Below are 19,100 nucleotides of genomic sequence, written 5' to 3'. Positions count from 1 at the left end.
ATTCACCATCACACTTGAAAATTGAACTGTGTTACTGTTGCAGTTTAACTTTGTGAATTTTTCTGTCATATAAAATTTTGTCATATATGTATATATAATCATTCATTTTTGGTGGGACTGACTTCTATAATTTTTTCCTAATGTGAGCAACCCATCTATCTGTCCATATGCTCCTGCTTGTACACTTGTGGTAATGCAGACATTTTCCTCTAGGTTATATAACTGTGGACCAGAGTTGGGTCTCTTCCTTTCAACTGATAATTGTTATTGACTCTCCAAATTGACTGGAGTAATTAGTATACCTCCTAGTGATGTGCCAGGGTTCAGCACACTCAGCGTTTTCTCCTACAATTGTTTTTTCTTCCCTAGCTTTATCTTTCCCTCTCTTATAAATGAACTAGGATATTTTGGCATCTGGTTTCATGGAATCTGGGGCAAGAACCTAAAGTGGAAATGATCTAACCATGATGTTTAATATAAACGACACATCTGTACCCGTGGGGGTCATCAGTGAGGGGCCGGCTGGATCGGACTTGCTTCTTTGGGAAAGAGTCTGCTCCTTACTTCCCAGCCTGCTTTCAGCACATTCACCTGAGCACCTTGAGGTTGGCCACGAAGAGAGTGTTTACACTGAAGAAACAGACAAAAACCACAAATCTGGGCTTTTTACAAAATGGGTATATTGCTAACACCATTTACCAGCACAACACCTGACTGTCACTTCAAACGACAAGGTGTCCGTTCACACTGACGGTGTCTGGGGAAACGACAGCGGGTGCCATCTGACGAGGAGAGAGGGGCTTCAGGGGTCCGGGGGGCGTTCAGGGCAGAGTTCTGGATCCATCTGTTCCCAGTGGGGCCCCACCTCCACCCATTGATTCAGTTACTTAAACGACGTTCTGTTTCTGAGAAGGGATGGAGGTCACTGCGCACAGCAGAGGCCGTGGGCATGAACAATGAGACTCACGTCCTCCACGAGAGTGGACAGAGTCTGCGGACGTGCAGGGCGAGGACCCGCCCCTTCCGTGTGCGATGCGCCTGGGGCCCGGGGTGAGGAGTCGGGGACTCCTCCTGAGGAGGGAGGGGCCCCCGTGAGCAGAGCCCGAGCCCCCGGGGACGCCCGGGCCTCCTCCCGCCCCGCGGCGCGTCTCTCCCCCGGGGTCTCCGCAGACAGCGCGCCCAGCTCGCGCCGCAGAGGCTCTTCCTGAAGCTCCGGGGCTGGAAGCTCGCGTCCCGGGCTCCGGCGCTCCAGGCGGTGAGGGGTCCCGGTGCTCAGCTCCGGGATGCGTCTCGGGCTCCTCCGCGGTCGTGCCGAGCCTGGCAGAGCAGGATCCCGAGGAGCAGCAGGACCGAGGCCGCGAGGCCCATCCGGATGAGATTCGGCACCTTGTAGTCTGGGGTGAGGGCGCACAGGTCAGCGCCGGCCCCGTCACCCAGAACAGGGGTGTGCGCCCTGGGCACCCGCCTCCCGGGAGAGGACGTGGCCCCGAGCCCAGCCCTCTAACAGACTTTGTCTTACTCACCGTTCTTGGGGTCTGACTTGTTTTGTGGTGGGCTGATACTGTCAGCTGCTCCTGAGAAGCATGAAGTGAGTGGTGTGGGTTAGCTGGGGAGACCCTTCTCTTGGTTCTGTGTCTTTCCCTGTGGAGCCCCATCCCCGTCCACCCTCATTTTGACCGTCTCAGGCATTTCTGAGGACAGGACTCTGAGCTCAGACAGGACAGTGTCCAGCCCCTCACCCGAGACCACAAGCTCTAGGGGGTCACTAGGGTGTGACAGCTCCGGCCACCATGGACCCACCACCCCCTCCCTCGCTGACCGCTCTGGGGGTCTCCCTCCTGGGAGAAAGGAGCTGATCCTCAGAGCTGCTGGGGGTCAGGACAGGGGCTGCCCTCCCCAGGCTGGGCCCCAGCATCCCCCACTGCATGGCCTCCCACCCTTCATCCATGTCTCATGCCCGGGAGCCCCGCGGCCCCCCAGGACACCAGCTGAGCCAGGGCCTGTCCGCTTGCTCCCTTGGGGGCTGCGGGCTCTGCTAGCCCCTTTCTTGTGCTGCTCTCTGGGCGAGGGGCCACCAGGACTGGAGACCAGAGGAGGGTGGGGACCGGGGCGCTGGCCTTGAGTCCTGCTGGTTGGCCCTGAGGAGGGTGGGACCGGGGCGCTGGTCTTGAATCCTGTGGTCGGCCCTGAGGCCTCTCTAGCTCTGCTCCATCATCAGGAGGGGTCTGGATGCCCGGGATGAGGGCAAGGACGGGCAGGGAAGGGAGGCCTCTGGCTCTTTCCGGCCTCCTCAGAGTTGATCCCCGCCTTCTGTGACCCCCCACTCCCACCTCAGCCCAGAGATTCCCTGGGGACAGGGCCCTGTCCTGACCCGGAGGACACAGGACCAGGGTGGGGCCTCACCTGAGACCAGGAGCTCCAGGGGGTCGCTGGGGAGGGACAGCAGGTGGGGGGCGGTGCTGCGTGAGCTGTAGCACCTGTAGCTCCCACTGTGGGCCGAGCTCACAGCACGCAGGGTGAAGTTGGCCTGAACAGGTGGAGCCGGGTCCTGCAGACGAAGGTGCAGGGGAGGAGCGAGCGACCCCTCCTTGGACAGATGGAAGGTGTCTGACTGGACCTCAGAGCGACACTGCAGGGTCACGTTCTCTCCCCGGGGCACTGAGGCCCCCGGGCGGGCGGAGAGGGAGGGTTTCCTGTGCATTCCTGGGGGAGGATGGGGTGATGAGCAGAGAGCCCCTCCCCACACCCGGACCCTGAGCCAAGGGCCTCCCCGTGAGCCCGCCCAGCTCCTCTCGGCCGTCTGTGTGGGTCTCCTGTGCATTCCTGGGGGAGGATGGGGTGATGAGCAGAGAGCCCCTCCCCACACCCGGACCCTGAGCCGAGGGCCTCCCCGTGAGCCCGCCCAGCTCCTCTCGGCCGTCTGTGTGGGTCTCCTTAATCTCCGTGCCTCTCACTCCTGTTTTCACGCTCCCCCCTAGACCCCTGCCCCACCTGGGCCTCTGCCCCAGGACCCTCTCCCCGGACCCATCACCACCAGGGCCAAGCCTGGTCCAGCGCCCTGAGCAGACAGTCGGGACCTGGGCCAGGACAGGGGCGCCTCACCCGCGATCAGGATGTCCAGGGGGGTGCTGGGGGCTGACCATGTGTAGGAGTTGTGTCCGCTGTAACATCTGTACCGGCCCCCGTGGGCACGGCTCACACGGCCCAGGGGGAAGTCGGGGCTCTGCTGCCCTTCTAGACAGAGGGGCGGGCTGAGCCCCTCATCCTTGGTCAGAGCGAAGCTGCCAAAGCCGGCCTCTGAGCGACACTGGAGGGTCAGGTTGTCTCCGGGGAGCACGAGCGAGCTGGGCTGGGCGGACAGGGAGGGTGCCCTGGACAGGCCTGCAAGCAGGACATGGAGGCACGCGGCTGCACGCCCGCACTGCTCCCGGGGCTGCGGAGAGAGCTTCCCTGTCCCTCCCCAGGCTCCCACCTGCGTCCTGACCCAGGAGCCCAGTGTCCCTGCCCCCGTCTCCCCCAGGGCTCATGGGCATAAGGCTTAGGTCAGGGGTCTGTCCAAGAAATAGAGGGGCCTGGGGGCCTCACCTGTGACCTGGAGATGCAGAGGGTCACTGGGGCGCGACCACACATAGGGCTGGGCGCTGGGAGCATCATAGCATCTGTAGGTCCCCCCATGGGAGGTGGTCACGTGGCCCACAAGGAACACAGCCTGTTCCCGTCCCTGGTTCCCATAGTTACTCGAGGTCTTGTGTCGGAGCGGGTCAGCGCCTCCCTCCTTCAGCAGGTGCAGAGTGCCCGCTGCATACTGTGAACTGCACGTGAGAGACACACTGCCTCCTGCGGCCACCACAGGGCTGGGCTGGGCAGACAGGGAGGGCGCCCTGTACACTCCTGGGGGCGAAGGGCTGTGTTAAAGGGGGACCTCCACCCTGTGACCCCAGGTGTGGGCTGGGAGGGCAGGGGCCCCCCGAGCCCACACTCTGCTCCTCTGCCGTGAGGAAGCTCCCACGGTGGGAGGGACCCGAGGGACCCGCCCTCCCTCTTACCTGTCACCACCAGGGGCAGGGGGTCGCTCTGCTCTGACCAGAGATTCCTGCTCTGATATGCACACTGATACTGCCCGGCCTCACTTGAGCTCGAGGATTCAAAGTGGAACCAAGCCTTGTTCCTGGAGCCCTGTGGGGCCTTAGCCTCCCAGGATACAGAGCTCTTCTCTTTATACAGATGGTAGACATCCGCCAGCAGAGACCCCTGACACCATATGGTCACGTGGCTCCCCTGGGTGACCATGGTGCCTGGGTCGGCCCAGATGGAGGGTTTGGGGAGAACCTCTGGAAAGGAATCAGTCCTGAGGAGTCACAGCTCCCTTCTCCTCCAGGTTCCCCAGCTGTCACCCAGGCCCCTCCCAGATGGGCCACCAGCGGCCCCGACCCACTGTGCTCCCCAGTGACCAGGTTGGTGAGTGGAAGCAGGAGGTCTGGGGGCTCACCTGGTTGTCCCTGGTCCCATGGACCCCAGCACAGCCCTGGAAGAGAGTTCCCTGTGAACACCCGCCCACCACATGTCCTGGACGCTCCAGTTCTGCTCTGCGCCCTGAGGGCTGGGGTCAGATCCGGGCTGAGGACATTCCCCTCTCCCCCAAGGAACTGTCCCCACCGAGCCTCCTGCATCCTGGGGCCTCTCAGGGACCAGATGTGGGAGGAGAGCGGTTCCCACCCCCTCTGTTCCCCGAAGCTCACCGATGCAGAGTAGGGCGGTGAAGGTCAGGGTCATGGCGCTGCCTCTAATGGTCCCCAGCAGAGCAGGTGACTTACAGAGACCTCAGAGCCCGCAGGCCGGACAGATGCACCGGGCGTGAAGGTCCAGGCTCAGTGGCTCGCGTCTCGGGTTCCTTCCAGAAAGAGGAAGAGCCCCACCCTGCTCACTCTGCTCACCCTGCCCTGTGGAGCCCAGCAGACAGCAGGCTCAGGAGCCTTCCAGGGCACATGGGAGTCTCACCAGACCCCACCCCAAAACCCAGAGAGTAACATGGTCCCTGGACAGGAGGCTGAAATGCAGGGCGGGACCTACCTCAACATTGGTTCCATTTTTTTTTTTTTGAAAAGGCTTTATTGTTTCCATTTGGTCCAAGGCTTGGAAGATGGCTCCATAGTGATTAACAAGCTGCCTCTTTGTTGCAGAGAAAAGCTTCCTGGCAGAAGCCCTGACCCCAAAGGGACTCCTCAAAGGCCGCTGGGCTCCAGAGGCTCCTAGTGGTGCTTTGGAGGCTGAACCTTTGCAGGAGAAAGCCGACCGGCCCCACCGGGGACCAGCCGGCCTGGGGGGCTGGTCAGGTGGGCGCCCACCATCGTGATGAGTTTCACCTGCTTGTCCAGGCCGTGGCTGCAGGAAGTCAGGGAGGTGGAGTCGGGCGTGGAGGACCCGGGGCCTGCGGGTTCACAAAGGCCTGGCTCAGGTTCTCCGCAAGCAGGGCGGCCCCGCAGCGTCTGGGGTCTGACCCCCGCGTCCTGCCCTGGACGGACGTCCTGGAAGAGCGTGGCCACAGCGCTGGCTCTGCAGTCCCATGGAGCTCGGCGGTGCCCCCCACCCCCCGTTTCTCCCCCGATCCGCGGGGAGATGGCCCGCCCTCCAGAGCCGCCTGGTCCTAGTGGTCGGAGAAGCCCAGAGAGAGGTCGGTGCGGCGAACCGGAGGCTGCACGTGGACGGGGAGGCCGGGAGTGAGTCTCAGGAATCTGGGAGCTCACAGGTGGCCGGCGACAAGGAGCCGGGCTCTGCAAATGGCGCTGACTGGTCCCGGGGGCCGAGGACATCTGGTTGGTTCCAAGGTTGCCACTGGAAACATGGTTGGAGGGTGGTCGGAGCCTGGAGGAAGGCGTGTCCCTGGGCCTGTTCTGTCCGAGCACCGTGGAAGGAGAGACACATTCGCGGTGCTGCCCAGTGCAGTGCTTTGGTTCCAATTCTGATTCTGCTTTTCATGGAAACGGTGCAACCTTGAGTTGCTTCCCTTTTCTGAGACTCTGAAAATGCAAAGTTCCTCCCTCCCTCCCTGCCTTCCTTCCACCATCCAGGCTGTCAGCCAGTGTTTACTGAGCAGTTCCTATACCCAGACGTGAGATTCTGTGGTGAAAGTGACCAGTTCCTTCCCTGGACTCGGGGGTTCTGCTCATGGTGACCGACAGTGTGCACGTTTAGACGGTGACTACGTTGGCTCTGGTTTCGGTCAGTTGTAGAGAAGGGGAACCACAGGGCAGCGAGACCCAGTAACTGGCGGAGGTCCAGGAAGCTAGTGATGGTGAGTGGGGGCTTCCTGGAGAAGGAGAGACCCAGGCAGCTAGCGGTTAGCATGGGAGTGGCGAGGGGCCGGGAAGGGGGAGTGGGTTTTTCTGAGAACTGGAGTCATCCTGGTGCTGCGCCCTGGTCACACAGAGTCTCATGCTCCCGCAACTGCGCCAGGATTATATCCCTGAGGCAGTAGGCTCGTCTTCAGGAAAGGAAGCTGTGAGCACACACTGAGACGGTCACCATCCTGTAGGGACTGGACTCTGGGAGGATGGTGATGGTGATAAACGGTGATACAGCACCAGTGTCAAGTCGACCAGTAGGTGATGAGTGGATCAGCATCTAAGAGGTTTATGAGGTTTTCTCAGGTAAGCCATCCACAAATCCTACAACAAAATATATGCACAGTTAAATGGGATGAGTCATTATCATCATCATTGCTTGTCGTTATCATGGTTTAGGAGAACTCTTGTCAGAAATCAACTGATCGTGCGTATAGGTTTATATGTTGGCATTCCAAGCATCAGTGTGTCTCTTCTCAAGCCAGCACCACTCTGCTTTGATTACTGGAACTTTGTAGTAACTGTTGAAATCAGAAAGTGTGCAATTTCCAACTTTGTTCTTATTTTTCAAGATTGCTTGGTTACTGTGGGTCTTTCTTGATGACCTTGACTTCAGAGAAATGGCTTTCTTTTTTTCTGCAGAAATAGCCTTTGGGATTCAGATAGGGATTGAATTAATTCTGCAGGATGCCTTGAGAGTATCGTTCTCTTTACAGCATTAATCTTCCACCCCACCATCCTGGACATGAGTTTGAGTGAACTCCGGGAGTTGGTGATGGACAGGGAGGCCTGGCATGCTGTGATTCATGGGGTCGCGGAGAGTCGGACACGACTGACCGACTGAACTGAACTGAACTGAACCATCCTGGAGTGTCTTCCCATTAATCTAGCTCTTTTCAGATGTTCCTCATCAGATGAAAAAGAACTACAGTGTATAATTATTGCACCTCCCTCGATAGAGTCATTCCTACGTATATTTCTCCTTCGGAGGCTGTTCATTTTCACCTCAGTGAGTCTCTTGCAATCGGCAGCCTCACTTCCTGGGGATGTGACTTTCGGGAAATGGGGTCTTTGCGGCGGCATCATGTGGAGCTTGTACTGCAGTGGGTGGCTGTTCATGTGATAGTTAGGTGCTCCAGTCGGATGAATTGAAGAGGCACGTGGAGAAGCTTGCCGGACACAACAGAGAGGCACCAGGAGCCACAGCTGTGTGGAGTGGAGGAGAGTGAGAAGAGGTTCTGCCCCAAACCAGGGGGTGCCTTGGCCAACAGAGCCTGGAAAGAGGCAGTCAGGATTGTCGCCTAGAACCGCAAAGGGACACCCTCATGGTGGGCTTCTCCAGAGTTGTGATCGAATACACGCCTGTTGTCCTAATCCTCCCAGATTGTGGCAATGCCCCCCAGCCCTCGGACACTAACGCAAGGTGGAAGAGCATTGTGCTGGCAAGACAGGGCTCTGGGGTCAGCAGCTTGGGCTCGTTCCTGGACCTGTCCCGCTTTGCAGCTCTGAGCCCGCTGCCTCTTCTGCAAACCTCAGCTTCCTCAAGTGAACACGTGAGTGACGGCAGTCACGTCTTCCTGAAGCTTACGAGGGGGACCAGATTGTCCCCTGCCTTGAACACTCCACACAACTGCAGGTCACTTTGGCGTCTGGACGAGATCACACATTGCCGTGGGATATTTCCCTGGGGATCCTGGAAGACTCAGCAACACGAGCCGGGCCTGGTCCCTGCACTATTTCTCGGGGACACGGTTTGATGGGCTCTGTTGGGGGAGGGGGGCACGGGCGCCTGTCCAGCCTGAGGACAGAAGCAGCGAGCGGGGGAGTGGGCTCGGGGGCCCTTCCCTGTCCGCGCCACCTCCAGTGACACTTTGTTGGGGCGCTGGCACTGCCCGTGCTGCAGGGACCGGGGCGGCTGTGCTGTTCGGGGGGCTCGGGGCACCTGGTGCTGCTGGAGCTCAGAGTGCCCCTCCTTCCCAGGCCTGAGTCGTCACCTGCTCTGCTTCACCGCATGCCATCCGGTGGTAGAGTGTGTGTCTGAGGCCCCGTTTCCCCCCGGCAGCGGCTCATCATCCGGCTGGACTCAGTGAGGCCGACCGGGCAGCTGAGGTCGTGGTGTGTGGAAACGCTGACAGTGTGTGGCGGGTTTGCCGTGACTCGGCCCCTGCACGGGGCTTGGCTTTCCCCAGCCTGCTTCAGCCCTGCCTCACTGGGGTGAGAAGCCAGGGAGGGTGATGGAGCCAGTAAGGAGCCGCAGACAGGAGTCAGTACCCGAGGGTCAGGAGGGACAGGGCCGCGTTCCAGCAGCCCCTGCGCTTCCCTCTGACAGCGCCCCCGCCCCCTCCCCGGTGTGTGAGGACCAGGAGGCCACGTGGGAACTTTCCTTCCTCTAGTCCTAAGATTCAGCAAAGTTCTGCCTCCCCAAGTAACGTGTTTTGTCTCCTTTTGCCCGCATGAAGTCGCTTCAGTCGTGTCTGACTCTTTGCGACGCTATGGACCATAACCTGCCAGGCCCCGCTGCCCATGGGGTTTCGCAGACAAGAGAACTGGGGTGGCGGCCACGCCCTCATGCGTCTCCTGTCGGATTTTGTGCTGGAGACCCTCGTGCACACACCTGCAGATGTTCTTCACTCATTAATTAACGTGCCTGAAAGCTGGTCTGTGTCACTGTCATAGTTCAACTTTTCTCCAGTCCGTCGCAGGGCGTCCCTGGCGTCCAGTGGTTAAGAATCCACCTTCCAATGCAGGCAATGTGGAGTCCATCCCTGGTCAGGGAGCTAAGATCCCACGTGCCGAGGGGCAATTTAACCCCATGTGCTGTGACCACTGAAGCTCGTGCTCCCTGGAGCCTGCCCACCACAACAAGGCTCTGCAATGAGATCCCACACGAGCCAACGGGATCCCACGTGCTCCAACTGGGACCTGACACAGCCAAAGAGATCAATAAAATATTATTTAAAATGAAATTTTAAAGCTCCATCGCATGTATGCACCGAAGCATTCGTGTTTGTGAGGTTTTCTGTGATCTGCCTGATACGAGCAACCCCCCAGTCCAGACTCTCCTGCTTGTGTACCGGTGGTCCTGCGCAGTTTTCCCCTCGGTTCCGTAACTCTGGGTGGGGACTGTGCACCTCTCCCTTTTAACTGATGGCTGTCATTTCCTCCCCAAATCACTGAGGCGATCTGCACTCCAGCCTGTAAGGTACTGGAGTCAAGGTTCTCCGTGTTTTCTCCCACAACTGGTACTTGCGTTGTTTTCTGTTTCCCTCTTGTCTGAATGGACTAAGGTTTTGGCGTCTGATTTCATGGAAAGTGGGGCTTGAAACTGAGGTGGAGACGATCCTATGTGCTGTGTAACACAAAGGACGCATCTGTGCACGTGGGGCCACCGGTGGGGGCTGGCTGGACCAGACTCGCTCCTGTGGGAAAGTCAGCCTGCTCCTTCCTTCCCACCCTGCCTTCAGTGCGTTCACCCGGGCTCCTTGAGGTTGGCCACGCAGAGCGTTTGCACCAAAGGAGATACACACTTCACACACCTGGGCTCCTTACAAAATGTTGTATTCCTTAGCCGTTGACCAGCACAGCACCTGGCGGTCACTTCAAATGCCAGGGTGTCCCCTCCAGCGATGCTGTCTGCAGAAATGACACTGGGTGTCATCTGAGGAGAGCCGGGCGTTTCGGGTCTGGGGGGGTTCAGGGCAGAGTTCTGGATCCCTCTGTTCCCAATGGGGCCCCACCTTCACCCATTTAGTCAGTTACTTAAACGACGTTCTGTTTCTGAGCAAAGGGATGGAGGTCATTGCACACACCAGAGACAGCGGGCATTAAAAATGAGGCTCACATCCTCCATGAGAGTGGACAGAGTCCACGGGCGTGCAGGGTGAGGACCCGGCCCTGCCATGTGCGATGCACTCGGGCTGGGGTGAGCGAGACGGGAGTGGGAGCGCCCTCCCTGGGAGGGAGAGGGCCCGTGAGCAGAGGCCGAGCCCCCCTCCCCCGGGACGCCCCGGTCTCCACCCGCCCCCCGCGGGTCTCTCCCCGGGAGTCAGAGGCTCTTCCCGAAGCTCCGAAGCTCCCGGGCCAGAAGCTCGCGTCCCGGGCTCCGGCGCTCCAGGCGGTGCGGGTCCCGGTGCTCAGCTCCGGGACGCGTCTTGGGCTCCTCCGCGGTCGTGCGGAGCCTGGCAGAGCAGGATCCCGAGGAGCAGCAGGACCGAGTCCGCGAGGCCCATCCGGATGACATTCGGCACCGTGTAGTCTGGGGTGAGGGCACATAGGTCAGCGCTGGCCCTGTCACCAGAACCGCGGTGTGCGCCCTGGGCACCCGCCTCCCGGGAGAGGACGTGGCCCCGGAGCCCAGCCCCTGACAGGACGCTGTCCTCGTCCCCACTCGCGGGTCTGACCGCGGTGCTGGGGGAGGGTGTCAGCGGGGCCCGGGGGTCCTGAAGGGAGGCCGTGGGTGGGCCGTGTCCTCCTCGGGAGCCTCCCGGGGCCTCTCTATCTTACTGTCAGACGTTCCTGCTCAGGATCCTGAGCTCAGACAGCACAGGGTGGGCCCGCCCGCCCCTAACTGGTGGTCTGCAGGGTCACAGGCTGGGACCCAACCATGGTTCCCAGGGACCCACCACCACCCTGCACAGGTGCTCGCTCAGCCCTCTACGGCTGCCGGCTTGACTCTGCCTGGGGGAGGGGGCAGGATGGGGTGGGGGTGGGCCTGCTCTGCCCCAGACTGACCCCCTATCCAGCAGCCTCAGGCCCCTCAGCCTGTGGCTCCCGCGCCATCTCTGCCCGACTCCCCTCTGGTTCTTGATGACCTGAGTGGGTATTAGATCTTCTGGCTCCCACACCGCCCTGGGGTGGGCTGTCTCCCCTGAGCACAGAGCCCTGAGACTCCCCAGGTTTGGATCTGGGTCTGTGGCTGGGAGAATGGGGCCCTGGTAAGCTTGAGCTCAGGAAGGGGTGTGCCGGGCTGATCCGGGGTCTCCACCTCACTCCCCTCTGCCCTGCACGGCCCTGTGGCCTCCCTGAGACTCTCCCACTGCCCACCTGCCCCTCACGGACCCCAGTGTGGTGCCCCCTCACTGCAGACCACCCGGTGCTCGCAGGGCACAGAGCCCCGAGCTGCTGAGTCAGACGGACAGACTGGGCCTCACCTGAGACCTCGAGCACCAGGGGCTCACTGGGCTGAGACAGCAGGTAGGGGTCTGTGCTGAGGGAGCGGTAGCACCTGTAGGTGCCCCCGTGGGCTGCGGTCACCGGGCTCAAGGAGAACTCGGCCTGGTACCGCCCGTCCTGGTCCCGGGAGTGCAGACGCAGGGGGCGGTGGGCTGCCCCCTCCTTGGACAGAAGGAAGGTGTCCGTCCTGTTTCCCGACTGACACAGCAGGGTCATGGTCTCCCCCGGGGCCACCGAGGGGCCCGGCCTCACCGAGAGGGAGGGTCTGTCTCTGAGCAGTGCTGCAGAGAGGAAGGGGGTGCGGGCGCCAGCCCGGTTCTGAGCGAGACTCCGTGGGCCTCTCTGGACCCTCAGCGCTGTCTCTGTTTCTCTGAGTCTCTCCTCCCCCACCCCGTCTCTCTGTCCCCTCCCTGGGACCCCTGCCCCTGGCCCCAGCATCACCCCTGGGGCTCCCCGGTGGGGCCTGTGCAGAGTCTGGTCCCCAACTGACCCGCCGGCTCCTCTCCTGCCACCAGCAGCTCCAGGGGCTCGCTGGGGACCGACCACTTGGAGGAGAGGCTGTGTCCACCGTAGCATCTGTACTGGCCCCCGTGGACGGTGCCCACCGGGCCCAGGGGGAAGTTGGCCTGAGAGAGCCCCCCCTGGGGCCTCCTGGCAGGGCGCTGGGTGAGGTCCTGTCCCCTCTCCTTGGACAGAGCGAATCTGGCGTAGCCGCTGTCAGAGCAACACTGGAGGGTCAGGTTCTGTCCAGAGGTGATGACAGGACCCTGCGGGGTCAGGAGGGAGGGCTTCCCAGACAGCCCTGGGGAGAGACATGTGCCAGGTTGTGGGGACCGCTTCCCCCGTGGACCCCCTCTCCCGGCCCGGCCCCAGGCTCGCCGGCTCTTGGTCTGTGTGTCTGTCCTGTGAGCTCCACGCTCCTCTCCCCACCCTCTACAGGGCTCCCCTGGAGCAGAGACCCCAGTACGTTGTCTTGTCTGCACAAACGTATGGGATCAGGATGGGACTTCCTCACCTGAGACCTGGAGCTCCAGGGGGTCACTGGGGGCCGACCACACCCGGGGGCTGTCCCTGTTAAAGCCGTAGCATCTGAACATCCACCCATGCCCGGGGGTCACAGGGCCCACGGGGAACAGGGCCTGGGTCTGCCCGTCGGGGCATCGTTGTCAATCCAGGGTCTGAGAGGACTCGTCCCCTCCTTCCTTGGTCAGAAGGAATCTGTTAAATCCATGACGGGAGCCACACTGGAGGGTCACGCTCCCTCCCAAGGTCACCACAGGGCTCGGCAGGGCTGAGAGGCTGGGTTTGCCGTGGGGTCCTAGGAGAGAAGCAGGCAGCTGGTTCCTTGGGGCTCCCACCCTCCCCTCCCTTCCCTCAGGTCTGGGCTGTGAGAGGGACACCCCCTGAGAGCAGACCCCTTCCCGAGGGCAGAGCCCAAGGCCCCCGAGAGTCCCTCACCTGTCACCACCAGCTCCAGGGGGTCACTGCACTCTGACCAGCCAGTGGGGGTTCTGTAGTAACACCGATAGCTCCCTGCATGGTCCTGTCCCATGTAGTGGATGGAGAACTTGGCCTTGTCCCCGGGCTCCAGAGGTTTCTGTCTGTCCAAGCCTACTGAGATTCCCTCTTTATCCAGATGGAGTTCCAGGGCCCCCGGGGGTCCCTGACACCAGATGGTCACGGGGCTCCCCCAGGGGACCACAGAGCCCAGCTCAGCCCAGATGGTGGGTTTGGGATGGGTCCCTGGAAGGAAATCAGAGGTGGGCTCACCAGATGTCCCCCCAGGCCCCAGCTCTCAGCCCAGCCCTCCCAGACTCCCCTCCGTGAGCCCTGAGCTGCCCTCCCCCTCCAAGCAGCCTGGGGGAGACCCTTGTCCCCACGAGAGGAGGGAACTGGGCCTGGGACAGACTCACCGGCCTGCACCTGGGTCCTCAGGCCCACACTCAGCCCTGCAAGAGAGCCCTGTGAGAGCTCTGCCCTCCGCTCTGAGCAGCGCCTCTCCTCCCCGGGAGCCTACTGGGCCCTGGGGTCCCCTGAGGGAGCAGGCTGACTGGGGGTGGTCCCTCCAGACCAGGGCTCCCCTGCCCCTCCTCCTCTCACCAAGGGTGGGGGCCATGGCGTCTCCTCCCTGTGGTCCAGGCTGTGAGGATGGGGAGACCTGGGTGTCCTCTGGACAGACAGAGCACAGGGTGTGTCTTCTCCGGGGCTGATTCTTCCTGTCACAAGATCATCAGGTCAGCAGCCCCACAGGAAGGGTACCAACCCTCCTGGGAGCCGGGCCCTGGTCTCTGCAGACTGAGGCTGCAGCGGGCAGTGGGTTCCACAGCCATTTCTGACCGTTTCTGGGGCCTTCTGTGACTCTAAGCTGCCCTAAGCCTTCCTGGTCTGATGGCCTTTCTCCCCGCAAGCATCTGCACCTATTTCTCGGTGTTGGCCATGTGCCTGGCTTAGAGATACATCTCTGGGCACGACAGATTCAGACCCTGAGCTTGCAGAGTTCAGACTGGCAAATGAACAAGCAAACAGCGACAGCCACCAAAACCCCCTCAGATACTCAGTGTTTGCTTCCTGTGGCTGCAGAGCAGTTGCTGGAAGTCACCGCATTAAACTGACACAGTAATTACCTTCCAGTCTGGAGGTCAGAAGTCCAAACTGGAAACCCCAGAATTCAAACCGTGGTATAGTTAGGCTGCGTTCCTCCTGATCGCGTGGGGGAATCTCTCCCCACACCTTCTCAAGCTTCTGCAGACGAGCCTCTCCCTGGCCTCACCCCTCCCATCTTAAAAGCCGGCAGTCACAGCTCTCCAGCTTCCCCTTTCAAGTCACATGTGCTCCGGCTCTGTCCTCCCTGCCTCCTTGTTTCACCCATAAGGACGTTGGTGGTGACAGGGGACCGCCTGTTCCCCAGGTAATCCAGGCCTGTCTCCCCATTTCCACCACTGAGAAGGCATGTTAGGGGATCTCAAAGGGAAATTCAAGGCTCGTCCTCAAATAACTGAATGATGATAATAAAACTATGGCTCACTCTCCTTCCCCGAAGAGTGGGGCTGAGGAGGGTGATGAGTGCTGAGATCACAGCGACTCCCCTGCCCGCCCCGGACTCTGCAGAGGGACGAGACGACAGAGCCTGGGAGGCCACTCTGACCAAGAGGATGCCATGGGCAGGTGTCCGTCACCCCCAGCATGCGTTTCAACGCTGAAATTTTCACCGGAAGCTGAGCAGCTCTTCCCTTATATGTCAGTCTCTGAGGCCACCCCACAGAAGATGTAGAATCCTTTTTGTTCAGAAAACAGTGTCTGCCCAGGAAACGTCATAAACCGAGACGTGTGCTCCAGGCCTGGTCCAAATGTGCCATCAGTTGACGAGAGCCTGATGCCGGGCTCAGGGCTGCACGGTCAGAAGATTAGAGGCTCCTGCCCAAGGTGTGAGCCCCTCCTGGTTTTGAATGGCTCGTGTTCATCTCGAGTCTCCGGCTCGGGGCCACCTGTGTGGACGCAGTGAGGTTTCCATCTGTCTCCCGACCAGGTGCCGGGATGCCTCCCCTCACAGAGGGTATGAGAGCAGTGCCAGGCCGCTGGGGAAAGCGAGCCGGCCGAGAAAGGAGGCTTGAGGCCCCCAGCGCTGGTCAGATGCGGGCTGCGCCGGGGGCGGAGGACCAGCCAAGCCGCGCTGGCCTTGTTTCTCCTTATTGCTGAGTGCGGGTGAACTCGGCGCGCCCGGGGTCTCCCCAGAGTGAAGCTGCGGTTTTCCCTTGGTAATCAGTCACCGGGGTGCGGGGAGCTACTGAATCTCTGAGAGTCTGAGCACACCGCGTCCCTGAATGATTCCAGCGGCGCTGGCCTTGCGCCGCCGCCAGACGCCATCGTCTCCCGGAAGCGCCGCGGCCAGGCGCCATCTTCTCCCGGAAGCGCCGCGGCCAGACGCCATCTTCTCCCGGAAGCGCCGCGGCCCGGCGCCATCTTCTCCCGGAAGCGCCGCCTGCACGTGAGCCCCGCTGCGGATAACGCCCCGCGCCGTGAGACTTCTGCGGACGCGGCCGAGTCTCCGCTCCTTTCCCGGAGTGAGGAGACGCGCCGGGCGAGAGAGCATGAGGCGGCTGGATGGCATCGCCGACTCTGTGGGCATGCGTTGAGTGGACTCCGGGAGTTGGTGATGGACAGGGAGGCCTGGCGCGCTGTGATTCATGGGGTCGCGGAGAGTCGGACGACTGAACGGAACTGAAGGAGACGTGCCTAGGCTTTCTTATTGCCTCGACTCACAGGCTCTATGGTATATGTGCTATTTTTAAAAATTAAAAAAAATTTTAATGCGAACCGTTTTTAAAGTCTTTGTTGAATTTGTTGTAATGTTGTTTCTTTTTCTGTTTTGGCTTTTCGGCTGTTGGGCATATGGGATCTTAATTCCTCAACAAAGGATGGAACCCCCCGCATTGGAAGGTGAAGTCTAACCACTCGACCAGCAGAAAAGTCTCCATATGGTGTGTTTTAACTTATGGTTGAGCTCATCCCCTCTGCCTGCGTACTGCTTCTCTTTGGGTGTTTCCTAGTTGTTATTTTTCCATAAAAAGTTTAGTGTCAATTTGTCTAGCTTTTGAAAAAATGCTTGCTGGTGCATTTTGAGGACTGGGGCTCATTTATAAATTAGCTGAAGAACTGACATATCTGTCATGTCCAAGGATCTGATTTTTGTGCCACTCAGGAACGTTTGAAAGATAGACTCTTACATGGGCTCAGTTTTGCAGTTTGTATTACACTGACCCCTTGGAGTTTTCCTCTGCTGTGGTTTTTGTTGCTCCTACTAAGGGGAAGCTGGGATCTCTTTGTGGATCTGAAATGGCTGGTTCATAGGAATTAATTTTATAGTGACTACAAGTCTGACTTTTTGATGGCTGAGTGACTCCCACCGCGGTGTCTCGAGGACTCTCCAGTCCGCTTCCCTCTGCTTCCCTCCGCTCCCCGCGCTCCCCTCACCACTCAGCCCCTCCCCCTCCCCTCCCCTCCCCCCACCCCCTCCCCTTCCCCCTCCCCCTCTCCTGGTGGCTCAGCTCCCCGGGGTCTACACATGCAGGTTCTCCCTGGTGGCCATGGTCTTGCAAGAACTATCTCATCCTGCCTCTCCCACTCTACCCCTCAGTATCCCCACCAGAGAAGAACATGTAGAATTCATGTGAGGACAGGGCTTGCACTGCCAAAAATTCCATGAAAACAAGCAAACAAAAACAACTGGTGATGGGCCTGAGTCTTCTAATATTCCACCTTGTCTTTTTTTGGGGGGGTAGGGAGGGGACAACTGGCCTAGAGAACACTGAAAATTCTGTGTAAATGCAAGAATTGTAAAGATATGTCTAATTTGGGGAGCCTGTAGCAGTACAAAATAAGAATCTAAAAGTGTAAAACCATCATGAAAACAACAGGAATAAGCTTTTTCTCTGTGGCCAGGATTCAGGACGTTTCCTTAAGGGCTGATGGAACCAGATGACGCCCTGGACAGGCGGCCCTTTGGTTACCTCCTGTCTTCCCTTTGGCCTTCCAGAACGTTCTCGCATGTTGCTGCCTCCGTCCAGCAGGCCGGCCCCCCTCCAGGCGCCCCTCACCTGGGCTCTGCTCCCAAGTTGGGCAAGGGTCCAGGCCTCTCCCAGTGCCCCTTTCTCTCCCTCCCCAGGCAGCGCCGGATGTCCGGGGTGTGGTTTCCTTTGTGCTGTCCAAGGCTAGACTTGCAGTGGTTCCAACAGGTGTGGCCTGAAGTGACCTAGTGGTCTGATCTAGGAAGTGACTAACCATCGCTCTGCTCTGTTCTCCTCAGAGGGTGAGAAGACCATCTGACTTCAGAACTGAAACGCTGGCTGGGAGGAAAAAGAGGAAGCAGGGATTGAAAGAGGCATTGTCTTCTGGTCCAGAAGGCAAAGACGCAGAGGCTTTCAGAAGGGGTGAAGTCCAGTTCACAGACTGGATTCAGTCCGTTGAACAGAGGTTTTCGAGCCTGTGTTTTTAGCCTCCGGTTCTGATCCCTATGGTGACCAGCTCTTTCATTTTCGATGTGGTTGACAGCTCTGTAGGTGTCAGAACCACTTTCAGCCCCGACCTTGAAGAGTGTAGCCATCCCTGGGACAATTCCAAGCAGTGGGGAACAGGAGCCACATTCCAGGGGTCACCACCTTTGGAGGGAAGGCCCTGAAGGGCGTTCTCTACACTCTCCGAGGTCCTGGTGGAGTCCCCTGCCGCCACCTCCTGCACAGACCTCAGGAATGCTTCTCTGCCAGGAATTCCTTTCCTTCACACTCTCCCTGCCCTACTCCACCTTCTTGCTTCTCAGATAAACTACCTACACTTCCATCCTTAGATGGTGCTTCCAGGGTAACTCACAGTAATTCGGGGACTAGAGGACTAATATTCCACCTTGTCTTTTTTTTTTTTTGGGCAGGGAGGAGACAACTGGCCTAGAGAACACTGAAAATTCTGTGTAAATGCAAGAATTGTAAAGATATGTCTAATTTGGGGGAGCCTGTAGCAGTACAAAATAAGAATCTAAAAGTTTCCTTCAGGAAACGTCCTGAATCCTGGCCACAGAGAAAAAGCGTATTCCTGTTGTTTTCATGAAAATAACATGAGTTGTTTTGGGTTTGTTTTTTCCAATGACATCATCTCTTCTCTGACTGCTCGAGATCACTCACCGTAACTGCTCCATGACTGCTTGGACTTGCAGCCTTTTTTTCATCCTTCACCATTCAGGAATCCTATCCCTATTCACTAAAGAAATATTTAAGCATGTCAACCCATGGCCATGCCAGGAAATGAGATAAAATTGAGCAAAGCCCATGTATTCCCCACCCTCAAGGAAGGTCTGGTATCATAGAAAAACTAAATGAACAAAACAATTACACAGAGTGTTCTAGCAAGATCTGTCATAACCAGACTCAACCTGAGTCCAGATGAAGCAGGCATAGTATTAACTGATCATAGATAGAAACATGATAGGTAGATAAATAGGTCAATTGATTGATTAGCTAGATGATGCATAGACAGATATACAGATAGTTACATAGACAGACACACAGACACGAAAGTAAATGGCTACATAGAAACATGCGTAGCTATGCAGGTAAATGCAGACTCATGGTCACACAGACACAGAGACAACTGCGTAAATAACCAGACCACAATGTAGCGTATTGGCGGAGAAAGTCCCTGCACCGCTTCTGGTCCTAACAGGCTGACAGTGCTCCAAGCGCTCATTTCCTCGCTCAATCTCTTGGATTTCCCAGCGCAAAAGGAGAAAGAAAACTCTCCTGTCAGCGTCACGTTGTTCCATCAGGAGGCGCCCAGACAGACTCTCTCCAGCCTCCCTCACGGCCTCCGGGGCGCACACCTCAACTGCGAAGCCGTATCCTGTGACCCTGGGCTGCGCTCTCCGCGCTCACCCCTGCCTCCCAGCTGGCTCAGATCCTTTCTAAACCGAAGGCTTCAGTCGACAGGTGCGGGAGAACTAAGGAGGCAGTTACGTTCGTCCAGCGTGGGTGGGCGGGGCTTCTTGGACCCGCGAGTGTGCAGAGAACCCGCCGGGTCTGGGACGGTGGCTGGATTCTTGCC

General features: G+C 58.9%; 2 protein-coding genes and 1 long non-coding RNA gene across 6 annotated transcripts; 1 reads left to right on the top strand and 2 right to left on the bottom strand.

The window, feature by feature from the left end:
- Nucleotides 1–663: 663 nt before the first annotated feature.
- LOC129545989 (leukocyte immunoglobulin-like receptor subfamily A member 2) lies at nucleotides 664–5,845 on the bottom strand. Of its 3 annotated transcripts, XM_055410635.2 has the most exons (9): nucleotides 5,071–5,845; nucleotides 4,740–4,891; nucleotides 4,490–4,525; nucleotides 4,047–4,331; nucleotides 3,586–3,891; nucleotides 3,103–3,381; nucleotides 2,404–2,703; nucleotides 1,524–1,574; nucleotides 664–1,394 (listed from the first exon to the last, which is right to left on the bottom strand). In XM_055410635.2, the coding sequence occupies exons 2-9, from the start codon at nucleotides 4,771–4,773 to the stop codon at nucleotides 1,273–1,275; spliced, it is 1,413 nt and encodes a 470-aa protein (XP_055266610.2). In that variant the 5' UTR covers nucleotides 4,774–4,891; nucleotides 5,071–5,845; the 3' UTR covers nucleotides 664–1,272. The 3 variants fall into 3 exon arrangements, with proteins under 3 accessions (XP_055266610.2, XP_088686507.1, XP_088686506.1); XM_088830381.1 differs by lacking the exons at nucleotides 664–1,394; nucleotides 1,524–1,574 and adding an exon at nucleotides 1,599–2,138 and having other exon boundaries at nucleotides 4,740–4,940; XM_088830380.1 differs by lacking the exons at nucleotides 664–1,394; nucleotides 1,524–1,574 and adding an exon at nucleotides 1,599–2,138.
- Nucleotides 5,846–5,851: 6 nt separating this feature from the next.
- Nucleotides 5,852–9,285, top strand: LOC148774261 (uncharacterized). Of its 2 annotated transcripts, none has more exons than XR_016035872.1 (3): nucleotides 5,852–6,292; nucleotides 6,427–6,647; nucleotides 7,058–9,285. It is a non-coding gene; the product is annotated as an uncharacterized LOC148774261 (long non-coding RNA). The 2 variants fall into 2 exon arrangements; XR_016035873.1 differs by having other exon boundaries at nucleotides 5,859–6,292; nucleotides 6,533–6,647.
- A 71-nt stretch (nucleotides 9,286–9,356) lies between these two features.
- LOC129546051 (leukocyte immunoglobulin-like receptor subfamily A member 6) lies at nucleotides 9,357–13,945 on the bottom strand. The gene is given in 7 exon segments (XM_055410750.2): nucleotides 9,357–10,596; nucleotides 11,492–11,794; nucleotides 12,004–12,315; nucleotides 12,529–12,831; nucleotides 12,972–13,256; nucleotides 13,427–13,462; nucleotides 13,614–13,945. Coding segments are annotated over 7 exon segments (1,377 nt in total). The 5' UTR covers nucleotides 13,630–13,945; the 3' UTR covers nucleotides 9,357–10,474.
- Nucleotides 13,946–19,100: the final 5,155 nt, after the last annotated feature.

This window comes from Moschus berezovskii, chromosome 22 (assembly GCF_049115385.1).
Source record: "Moschus berezovskii isolate FMDL1 chromosome 22, NW_MosBer_1.0, whole genome shotgun sequence".
NCBI lineage: Eukaryota > Metazoa > Chordata > Mammalia > Artiodactyla > Moschidae > Moschus > Moschus berezovskii.
This window is presented reverse-complemented; position numbering and strand designations above follow the sequence as displayed.

Coding starts and splice junctions, on each gene's coding strand:
- LOC129545989 (XM_088830381.1), bottom strand. CDS start 4,773: ATGACCCTGACCTTCACCGCCCTACTCTGCATCG. Junction 4,332..4,489: donor ATGGGACCAGGGACAACCAG/GTGAGCCCCCAG, acceptor ATTCCTTTCCAG/AGGTTCTCCCCAAACCCTCC. Junction 2,704..3,102: donor CCTGGACATCCTGATCGCGG/GTGAGGCGCCCC, acceptor ATCCTCCCCCAG/GAATGCACAGGAAACCCTCC.